At 72.5% G+C, this 10460-nt stretch overlaps 1 protein-coding gene across 4 annotated transcripts; it reads left to right on the top strand.

The window, feature by feature from the left end:
* The first annotated feature begins 53 nt into the window (after positions 1-53).
* On the top strand, positions 54-10460 carry SIPA1 (signal-induced proliferation-associated 1). Of its 4 annotated transcripts, none has more exons than XR_011386363.1 (17): positions 54-173; positions 325-417; positions 2228-2991; positions 3352-3479; positions 3564-3740; positions 5254-5428; positions 5821-5924; positions 6147-6304; positions 6381-6990; positions 7180-7454; positions 8294-8478; positions 8597-8696; positions 8777-8885; positions 8976-9077; positions 9169-9223; positions 9327-9405; positions 10166-10460. XR_011386363.1 is itself a non-coding variant. In XM_051827965.2 (17 exons), exons 3-17 carry the CDS (start codon positions 2319-2321, stop codon positions 10310-10312), a joined length of 3111 nt encoding a protein of 1036 aa, XP_051683925.2. In that variant the 5' UTR covers positions 54-173; positions 325-416; positions 2232-2318; the 3' UTR covers positions 10313-10460. The 4 variants fall into 4 exon arrangements, 3 of the variants coding, with proteins under 3 accessions (XP_051683925.2, XP_069924643.1, XP_051683927.2); XM_051827965.2 differs by having other exon boundaries at positions 325-416; positions 2232-2991; positions 8260-8478; XM_070068542.1 differs by having other exon boundaries at positions 8260-8478.

Raw genomic sequence — 10460 nt, 5'->3', positions numbered from 1 at the left:
CCGCCAGAGCTGCTGCTTCCCGCCGCCGCAGCGCTCGGCCGGCCCCGCCCCCCGCCGCGGCCCCGCCCCTCCCTGGCCCCGCCCCCAGGCGGAGCCGGCGCCCGGAGCGGTAGCGGGAGAGCAGGCAGCTGGACCCCAGCGCGGGAGGCGGCGGCCGGGCGGGAGCCCCCGAGGTACCGGCGGGAGCGGGGGTCGGGAGGCACCGCGAACTGGGCGAGGGACCAGGCGGCCCGGCCGTGGCCCCGGTGGCGCTGTGTGTGGGGGGGAGCGAGATCCTTGCCACGCTCGCCGCCTGCACCCTCCCAATCTTCCTTCGGGTTGCAGCTGAATCCCGAGTCAGCGTGTCCAGCCCCCTGCCTCTGGCCACAGGCCCCCGCTCCCTGCTCTGCGGGATGGCCTAGCTCGGCCTGTGAACGGTGAGTGGATGCCGCGGCTCCTGGCTCCTCCTGGCCCCGCTGGCAGCTGCTCTGGCTGCCGGGTGTGTGCGGGGCTCCCCCCACCCCCCGTGCTGGGGCTCCCATCCTCTGTGGGCGGCCTCCCCTTGCCTGCACACCGCCCCCCAGCCTTGGCCTGGCCTGGAGGAAACATCTGTCTCGCCCCCTGGCAACAGAAGTGGGGTCGTGACCTCCAGATGTGTTGGGAATCTTCCAGCGCCTCCTCCTGGGGCAGCCAGGCCTTCCGGATCCGTGGGGGCGGGGCCACCCCTTCCCCTCGGTGACACAGGCCGAGAGGAATGTCCCGGCCTCAATGGACCCTGTGTGCAGCCGTGGGACAGGGGGCAGAGCCTGAGAACACCCCAAGGCAGGGCCAGAGCCCGGCACTGGGCCAGAGCAGCAGGCAGCCCCCGGGCTGGGTGCACACACATCCAGGGAGCTCGGCCCACACGGAGCAGGGGCCGGCAGACTCCTGCTGCCACACGCACGCCGCGCCAGGCCCGAGCCGCACGTGCACGTGTCCCTGTGGTCTGGGGAGGGCACGGGGTAGGTAACCCATTTCAGAGATGAGAGATAGAGGCTCGAGGTCAGCCTCAGGGCGCGTCCCAGGAGGGACCGAGCTTTGGCCGCCTGCCCTTGCTCGGTTGGCTCTGGAGGCCCCGGCTGAGGGGTGCACGGAGCCGCCGTCCCCACCTCCTCCTGGCCCAGCCTGCACGGCGTCGCCATGGGTGTGCGGAGACTTAGCCACAGAGGCCTGCGCCCGCGGCTCCCCTCCCCTCCCCTCCCCTTGCACCTGACCCTGGCCTCACCGCACTTCCTCACTCAGCGAGTCCCTGGGGCCTTGGGTGTCTCAGTCTTACATCCTGTGAGGCCTTGAGCCTCGGCCCAGCCCCCCACGCCACACCTACGCACACAGGCACGGGAAGGGGCAGGTGCAGCTCTCTGAGGCCCTGGCGGAGAGACTCGGGTCCCCATCCCCGCTCCGCTGTGGATTTCAAGGTCTGAAAGGCGCTCGGCGCCCGCCTCTCCCCGGAGTTCCCATCAGCTGCTCCCTCTGCAGGGTGGGCCCTCGCGTCCCTCAGGCCAGGGCGACTGGGGTCTCGTGACCAAGCGGCTGTGACCCAGCACCTTCCTCAGGATACAGGGGCCGGCAGGGGGCTAGGGCCAGAGCTGGGCCACTTCCTGCCCGAAGGGAGTCCTCTTGCCATTGCTGTTGCATGGGCACTGCCCCCCACGGCCGGAATCCCTGTCCTTGAGCTGCCGCAGCGGCGGGCGCCAGGGCATCGAGCAGGCCCTGGGTGCCGGGCTCCTCGGGACCCTGCAGGAAGTGGGAGGGGTGGGGAGGAAGGTCTCGGGGGACAGGACGTCCTCCCTTTGTTGGGCTGGCAGGACCCAGACACCAGTGGCCCCTGGGTTTCCCGTCCGAGCTGAGACCATGGGGTGTCCAGTTGGGCCAGGTCTAGGTGGGGGCCGTCTCACTGGGCCCAGGAAAAAGCCAAGGCGTGTGGGTGGGAACCGGGGGGCCCCGGCAGGCCTAGGGCTGCCGAGGTGCTGGGACCTTCCAGGCCGAGGCACCAAGAGTCCGGGGCCCTGGCCCTGCCCGGCGCTAGGCCAGGGAGGGGTCTGGAAACCTCAGCCCTAGGCAGACGAGGAAGCGGCCAGGAAAGAGGAAGCAGCTTTGATGGTCTCGGAGCGGGCCGGAAGCCAGCCTGGGTGGTTGGAGGACCAGGCTGGGGGCCCTGGGTTCCTGTTTGCTCCCCAGGCCCCTCTGAGCAGCCCCCTCCTCCTTCATGGCAGGAACCCCGGCCCGCCGGCGGGGCACCAGGCATCCGTGCCCACCAATGCAGCCCGGCCCCTGGAGAGCCAGGCCCACAGAGCACGCCCATGTGGGCCGGCGGCGTGGGGAGCCCTCGGCGGGGCATGGCCCCTGCGCCCACGGACGACCTCTTCGCCCGCAAGCTGCGCCAGCCGGCCCGGCCCCCGCTGACGCCGCACACCTTTGAGCCCAGGCAACCCCGGGGCCCGCTCCTGCGCAGCGGCAGCGATGCGGGCGAGGCCCGGCCCCCCACGCCAGCCAGCCCGCGGGCGCGGGCCCACAGCCACGAGGAGGCCAGCCGCCCTGCTGCGGCCCCCACCCGGCTCTTTACGGACCCACTGGCACTGCTGGGGCTGCCGGCCGAGGAGCCGGAGCCCGCCTTCCCGCCGGTGCTGGAGCCCCGATGGTTTGCCCACTACGATGTGCAGAGCCTGCTCTTTGATTGGGCTCCAAGGCCGCGGGGGGCGGGGAGCCACGCGGAGGCCGGCTCTGGGACCCCGGCTGCAGCCGAGGACCAGGTCACCAGCTCGGACCTGCTGCTCGGGGCCCCCGGCTTTGTGAGCGAGCTCGGGGGCGAGGGTGAACTAGGTCTGGGCGGGACCGTGTCTCCACCTGTGCCCCCTGCACTGCCCAACGCGGCCGTGTCCGTCCTGGAGGAGCCGCAGAGCCGCACCTCGGCCTACAGCCTGGAGCATGCGGACTTCGGTGCTGGCTACTACCGCAAGTACTTCTATGGCAAAGGTGAGGGGCGCCGGGCCCAGGGAGGCCGGCTGGGGTGGGGTCTCTCACCTGGTGCCGGCCGCGGGAGCGGAGTTAGGCCCCACTGAGCCACCTGTAGCCAGCCCCTGGAGGCCAAGCCCTGGGCCTTGGCCCCCGCCTCCTTCTGGATCATTCTGTCCAGAATGGCCAGAAGCCTTGTCCTCACCGCTGTGGGGAGATGGCACCAGGGCAGGGAGGGGGGCGATCTGGATGTGGTGGGCGGGGCCAGGGCGCATCTCAGCCTGGGCACAGGCAGGCGCTGGGCCCTTGACTGGGGCAGAGCGTGATGGGGCGGCACTGGGCCTAGGGCCCGCCCCTCCTGAGCCGGGCCCGACCCCCCAGAACACCAGAACTTCTTCGGGCTGGACGAGGCGCTGGGCCCCGTGGCCGTGAGCCTGCGGCGGGAGGAGAAGGAGAGCAGCGGCGGGGGCACCCTGCACAGCTACCGCGTCATCATTCGGACCACGAAGGTGGGCGGGCTGGCGGGCTCAGGCGGGGGGGGGGGCCTCCCCCATGCCCCGTCTGGGTCCTGAGGCCCCTGCACCCCCTCTCAGCTCCGGACCCTCCGAGGCACCATCTCGGAGGATGCGCTGCCGCCCGGGCCCCCGCGGGGCCTGTCCCCCCGGAAGCTGCTGGAGCACGTGGCGCCCAGGCTGAGCCCCACCTGCCTGCGCCTGGGCTCCGCCTCCCCCAAGGTCCCCCGCACGCTGCTCACCCTGGACGAGCAAGTGGTGAGTGGGGGGCGGCCACACCCACCCTACCAGGTTCTGGGGCCCCACCTCAGCCCCACTGAATCTCTGTTTTGGGAAGACCCCCCGGGGACACATAGGGACGGTACAGCCCTTACTCCAGGGTAACTACGTCCCCAGTCCTGGCCCATTTGCCCTGCAGCCCCCGCTTGGTCTTCCTCTCCGTCCGGGGCGCTCACTCCTTCCTGCAGCTGCCCACAACCTGCAAGGGTCAGGCCGGTTGGAAGGCCTGCGCTGTGCTGTGCTGCAGGCAGCCGTTAGCCCTGGTGCTCCTTCTCTGTGCCTTCAATCCATCAGTCACTCAACAAGCATTCCTCCAACTGTGGGTGCCAGACCAGGTGTTTTCCTTGAGTAGATCAGGGGGCGGGGAATGTTGGGAACTCTGGGGGGCACAAAGGCCGTGAGCGCCGGGAGCCCTTCCTGAGCCAGGGGAGCAAATGGAGAGCTCGGGCCAGGATCCGCAGTGCTGTCTGGGCGGGTGCAACCAGGCCTGGACTGACTGCAGGCGCCGGGAGCCAGCTCAGCCCTGGACAGGCCTGTGGGGGGGTGGGGTGCGCTTGCATTTGGCTCCGTGGGTACTGGGGAGCCATGAAGGATTCAAAGCTGACATGAGGGGTACAGTGGCGCCCTGGTTGCAGCGTGGGGACCGGACTCCGGGGAGGGCGGGGAGGCCAGGGGGAGGGCTGCCACAGCTGTCCAGAGACGTGAGAGCCGCATGGTGGGCTGGAGAGGAGGTGGGAGCCCAGGGGCGGGGTCTCTCACCTGCAGTGCACACAGTAGGGTGCCGGCCGCGGGAGCTGAGTTAGGGCCCCACTGAACCACCTGCAGCCAGCTCCTGGAGGCCAAGCCCTGGGCCTTGGCCCCCTGCCTCCTGGGGGAGGGGTGGGGGTGGGGCCGCAGCTGGAGAAACGGGTCTGGACCGGAGGTGGGGTGGGGGTGTCACGCCGTGGAGGGGGTACGGCAGTCACTGCAGGGGAGGGGCAGAAGAGGTTGGGTCCCGGGTCTCCAGCGCCACGTGTGGCCCAGAGGGTGCTGGAGGAGGCCACGTCTGTGGGCTGCGGCAGGAGTCGGGGTGGAACTGGGGCGGCAGGGCTTGGAGCAGTGAAAGCGAAGTGGGGTGCAGGCAGACGTGGCCCCTCGGGGGCGGGGTAAGAGCTGCGGCAGACCCTGGGGTTGCTTCCACGGGGTCAGAGCACACATGGAACGGAGCCGGGAGACGCGGGGCGCACACGCTGGCGCCCAGGGGAGCAGAGGTGGCCCGGGGCTCGAGGCCGGGCTGGGGGACGCCAGGGCTTTGAGGGGAAGGAGCCCAGTGCAGCCTTGCGGCGAGGGGGATGGCAGTGTGTCCTGGGAGTGGGCGCGCTGTCCCCTCCGCCCTCCTGTGCACCTGCAGCCCGACAGGCCCCCCTCCCCCACTGGAGCAGGCCGGCGTGGGGGCGGGGAGGGGCTGGCAGGGGACTGAGACCCCTGCCCTCTGCCCGCTGCTTGCCCCCAGCTGAGCTTCCAGCGCAAAGTGGGCATCCTGTACTGCCGCGCGGGCCAGGGCTCCGAGGAGGAGATGTACAACAATCAGGAGGCGGGCGCGGCCTTCACGCAGTTCCTCACCTTGCTGGGCGACGTGGTGCGGCTCAAGGGCTTTGACAGCTACCGGGCCCAGCTGGACACCAAAAGTGAGGCCCCGGGGCAGGGGGCGGGGCCCGGCTCCCTGGCTGAGATGGGCGGCCTCTGAGGGTGTGGCAGGGCAGCAGCAGCAGCCACGCTGAGGGTGGAGGAGGGGCTGGGACTGTCCAAGGGCCCAGGTCCCTGCTGCCCCTCCCACTGAGCCCAGCCTCCTGGGGGAGCAGCCCTGCCCCCGGGCCCCTGGGAGGTGGTGTTTACAGAGCACCTGCTGCTCCTAGGACCCCCGGCCCCTGCCCGTCTCTCCCCTCTGTCTCCTGTCTCGCGCCTCCCCCTGGCCTGGGGCAGGGGGCTGCAGGGCAGTCCACCTGCTGGCTGGCCACAGGCGGGGGTGGGGGCCTGTGGCCATCCAGGTTGCCCTCACTCGCCCGCTGGGCCCCCGCAGCGGATTCCACGGGCACGCACTCCCTCTACACCACGTACCAGGACCACGAGATCATGTTCCACGTGTCCACGATGCTGCCTTACATGCCTAACAACCAGCAGCAGGTGCGGGGGCGGGGCGGGCGGGGGTGTGGGCGGGGGGTTCTAGGCAGTGGGCGGAGTCTGAGCTTGAACTCTGCGGCCTCCCAGCAACCCTCCCTCAGCCCGGCCCCTTCCCAAACACCCTGGGTGTTCACCACGGGCCCGAGGGGCGCCACCGTGTCCCAAGGAGGCGGCACTTGGGGCGCTGGCCGGCCGTGCCCCCTCACGCCCGCCGCCCGCCCCCAGCTCCTGCGGAAGCGCCACATCGGCAACGACATCGTGACCATCGTGTTCCAGGAGCCGGGCAGCAAGCCCTTCTGCCCTAGCACCATCCGCTCCCACTTCCAGCATGTGTTCCTGGTGGTGCGCGCCCACGCGCCCTGCACCCCGCACACCACCTACAGGTGCGTGCCCCGCACCCACGAGCCCTGGGTCCTGGACCCTCCCTGCTCCCCTTCACGGCCGCCTCCCTCCCCGCAGGGTGGCCGTAAGCCGGACCCAGGACACCCCGGCCTTCGGGCCAGCTCTGCCCCCGGGCGGGGGCCCCTTCGCAGCCAACGCCGACTTCCGGGCCTTCCTGCTGGCCAAGGCGCTCAACGGCGAGCAGGCTGCCGGCCACGCGCGGCAGTTCCACGCCATGGCTACGCGCACGCGCCAGCAGTACCTGCAGGACTTGGCCACCAACGAGGTGACCACCACGTCGCTGGACTCGGCTTCGCGCTTTGGCCTGCCCTCCCTGGGCGGGAGGCGCCGGGTGCCCCCCAGGGGCCCGGGCGCAGAGCTGCAGGCGGCGGGCGCGCTGGCGTGGGGCGTGCGCGCGGCGCCCGGGGCGCGAGTCGCGGCCGGGGCCGAGGCGGGCGGCCCCGACAGCGCAGAGACCCCCTGTCTGCTGGGCATCTCGGCAGAGGCGCTGGTGCTGGTGGCGCCGCGCGACGGCCGCGTGGTCTTCAACTGCGCCTGCCGGGACGTGCTGGCCTGGACCTTCTCGGAGCAACAGCTCGACCTGTACCACGGCCGTGGGGAGGCCATCACGCTGCGGCTCGACGGCGCTCCTGGGCAAGCCGTGGGCGAGATCGTGGCGCGCCTGCAGGTGAGCCTGGGGTGCACCGCGCGCCGGGGGCGGAACCTGCTAGCCCGGGAGCTGGGCGAAGCTGGGGCTGGGGTGCGAGGGCCGCGACCCCTGGGCTTGCTCCGCGCATGGAAGGGGTGGGCTGGTGCGGGGGCGGCCCCCTCCTGCCAGCCCCGCCCACGCCTGCCCTCGCCCCGCCCCGCCCCGCAGCTGGTGAGCCGGGGTTGTGAGACCCGCGAGCTGGCCCTGCCCCGCGACGGCCAAGGCCGCCTGGGCTTCCAGGTGGACGCAGAGGGCTTCATCACGCACGTGGAGCGCTTCACGTTCGCCGAGACGGCGGGGCTGAGGCCCGGGGCGCGCCTGCTGCGCGTGTGCGGCCAGACGCTGCCCAGCCTCGGCGCCGACGGCGCTGCCCAGCTGCTGCGCTCGGCGCCCAAGGTCTGCATCACCGTGCTGCCCCCCGACGAGAGCGGCCGGCCCCGCAGGTCAGGGCGCGGGAGATGTGGGGAGGTGGGCGCCCCGGGGGCTGGCCGCTGACCAGCCTCTGCCACCCGTGTCACTGCATCACCTCAGAATCCCGCGGGGTTGCCTTTGAGGGCCGCGTGCCGTAGCCTCTCTGCGCCAGAGGCGGGGCATGGAGCCAGTTACGCACACGCGGGCCGCCCCCATGCCCGCACTCGCCCGCCCCCGCACGCCCACGCCCACGCCCCGCGCAAGGCGGATTGCGGCCGGGGCTGGGACAGGTGTAGGCACCCGTTTTCTGCCAAGGGCTTCCCAGACGTTGTAGGCTTCCCGCACCACGTGGTCTGCCACAGCTACCCAGCTCTGCCCTCAGAGTTAGCACCCGTGTGTCCAGGAATGCCTGCCCTGGGGCGGGGTGAAGTGGCGTAACTGGCAGCTGGACCACTCCGGGAGCTGTCACTGTTTTCTCCTGGGGAATGCCCTTGGCTCCTTGCTGCCGCTCAGCCGGGCACGGAGCACTGGCAGCTCACAGGAGTGCAAAGCAGGCTCCCTGCTATAAGAAGAGAAACAGACAAGGTGGAGGCCGGATTTTGGCAGGAGCCATTGGCTGCCGGGCCGGTTACCTGTGTCGTTTAAGTGTCACGGGGCACTGGGACACTTCGTAGATGGAGAAACCCGGGCAGAGCCGTCCGCCCCAGGCCCACAGCCGGGCAGCTGGTCCCACTGCGGCAGGGAGTCTGGGGGCTCTCCTCCCAGCAGCTGAGGCGGGGCGGGGGATGTGGGGCCCTCGGGGGTCCTGCCTGACGCTGCCCTGCCCCACTTCCCCAGGAGCTTTTCGGAGCTGTACACGCTGTCTCTGCAGGAGCCCAGCCGGCGGGGGGCCCCAGCAGCTGCCCAGGACGAGGCCCCGGGCGTGGTCCTGCTGCCCACCGCCATGCAGCTGCTGCACCTGTGCCTGCAAGATGGTGGCAGCCCTCCAGGGCCCGGGGACCTGGCCGAGGAGAGGACCGAGTTCCTGCACAGCCAGAGCTCGCCGTCACCCCGCAGGTGTGACTCGTGGGCCCCGCCTCTCTGCCAGCCCAGCCCAGGGAGCCCCCAGCAGGCGGGCCAGCCTTTGGGAAAGCACCTGCCGACCCTCAGCCCCCCCCCATCCCGCTCTCCCCAGCTCCCTGTCAGATGAGGCCCCCGTTCTGCCCAACACCACCCCGGACCTCCTCCTGGCCACCACAGCCAAGCCGTCGGCACCCGAGACGCCCCCCAGCCAGGTGAGCACAGAGCCGCGCAGCCCCGCAGCACGGACGTGACGGAGGGCAGTGCCACATCCCTGCGCACCTCTGCCCCCTAGGGTGAGCCGGGCAGCGCCAGTGGCCAGGAGGACAAGGGCGACCCAGCCCCCGCGCTGAGGGCCTCCTTCCTGCCTCGGACCCTGTCCCTGCAGAACTCCATCAGCAGGAGTGAGTCTGCCGCGGGGCGCACGGGCGTGCCGTGGGGGGCGGGGGGCGCAGCCCCGGGGCCGCGGCCGAGCCCGCCTCGTTGTGCCGCAGTCATGCTGGAGGCGGGCAGCGAGACCCTGGAGGACGAGTGGCAGTCCATCTCCGAGATCGCCTTGACTTGCAACACCATCCTGGAGTCGCTGTCGCGGGAGGGTGAGGCCGCCGGGCGCGGGCAAGGGCCGGTGCCAGGACGGAGCGAGCACCCTCCCTTGCAGCCTGCCCACACGGCCCCTCTGTCCTGTAGGACAGCCCATCCCGGAGAGCGGAGACCCCAAGGGAGCTGCAAAGCCGGACGCTGAGTAAGGCTCCCCGCCCTCGCTCGCCCTCGCGGTCCTGGGGTCCAGGAGCCTCTGGGGCCACCGCTGCCCTGGCCTGGCTGAGCCCCGCCCCTGCTGTCCTCAGGCCGGAGCCTGGGAGCCTGTCGGAGAAGGTCTCGCACCTGGAGTCCCTGCTCAGGAAGCTGCAGGAGGACCTGCAGAAGGTGAGGGGCGCCGGGCGGGGCCGGGGCTGGGGCTGCCGCAGGGGTGGAGGGGGCTGCCGCAGGGGTGTGGGGGGGCTGCCGCGGGGGGGGGCTGCCGCAGGGGTGCGGGGGGCTGCTGCGGGGGTGGGGGGGGCTGCCGCGGGTTGGAGGGGGCTGCCGCAGGGGTGGAGGGGGCTGCCGCAGGGGCGGGGGGGGCTGCCGCGGGGGTGGAGGGGGCTGCCGCAGGGGCGGGGGGGGCTGCCGCAGGGGCGGGGGGGGCTGCCGCGGGGGTGGAGGGGGCTGCCGCAGGGGCGGGGGGGGCTGCCGCAGGGGTGGAGGGGGCTGCCGCGGGGGCGGGGGGGCTGCCGCGGGGGTGGAGGGGGCTGCCGCAGGGGTGCAGGGGGCTGCTGCGGGGGGGGGGCTGCCGCAGGGGTGGAGGGGGCTGCCGCGGGGGCGGGGGGGCTGCCGCGGGGGTGGAGGGGGCTGCCGCGGGTTGGAGGGGGCTGCCGCAGGGGTGGAGGGGGCTGCCGCGGGTTGGAGGGGGCTGCCGCAGGGGTGGAGGGGGCTGCCGCAGGGGCGGGGGGGCTGCCGCGGGGGTGGAGGGGGCTGCCGCAGGGGTGCAGGGGGCTGCTGCGGGGGGGGGCTGCCGCAGGGGTGCAGGGGGCTGCCGCGGGGGTGGAGGGGGCTGCCACAGGGGTGGAGGGGGGCTGCCGCAGGGGTGCGGGGGGCTGCCGCGGGGGCGGGGGGGCTGCTCTGATGGCTGCACCTCCCTGCGCCGTAGGAGAAGGCGGACAGGGCCGCCCTGGAGGAGGAGGTGCGGAGCCTGCGGCACAACAACCGGAGACTGCAGGCCGAGTCCGAGAGCGCAGCCACCCGCCTGCTCCTGGCCTCCAAGCAGCTGGGCGCCCCCAGCACCGACGTGGCCTGAGCCGGCCTCTCAGGAACCCTCCCCGCGCCCAGGCGCGGCTCAGCACTGCCCCCCTCCCCGGCCCCTGGGTGGTGGCGAGGTCGCCCCACCGCCTGTCTACATATTCTGGAGAGAGGGAACTTCAGGGAGTAAAGCAGCCTCCGCCGCT

Source organism: Oryctolagus cuniculus, chromosome 1, assembly GCF_964237555.1.
Source record: "Oryctolagus cuniculus chromosome 1, mOryCun1.1, whole genome shotgun sequence".
Taxonomy (NCBI): domain Eukaryota; kingdom Metazoa; phylum Chordata; class Mammalia; order Lagomorpha; family Leporidae; genus Oryctolagus; species Oryctolagus cuniculus.
Note: the sequence above shows the minus strand (reverse complement) of the source record. Positions and strands in the feature narration are given on the sequence as shown.

Excerpts from the sequence above, each read along its gene's own strand:
- SIPA1 (XM_051827965.2), top strand. The coding sequence starts at position 2,319 with ATGTGGGCCGGCGGCGTGGGGAGCCCTCGGCGGGGCATGGCCCCTGCG. Across the intron at positions 5,925-6,146 it reads TGCCTAACAACCAGCAGCAG|CTCCTGCGGAAGCGCCACAT; the intron begins GTGCGGGGGCGG and ends GCCCGCCCCCAG. Across the intron at positions 9,406-10,165 it reads TGCAGGAGGACCTGCAGAAG|GAGAAGGCGGACAGGGCCGC; the intron begins GTGAGGGGCGCC and ends CCTGCGCCGTAG.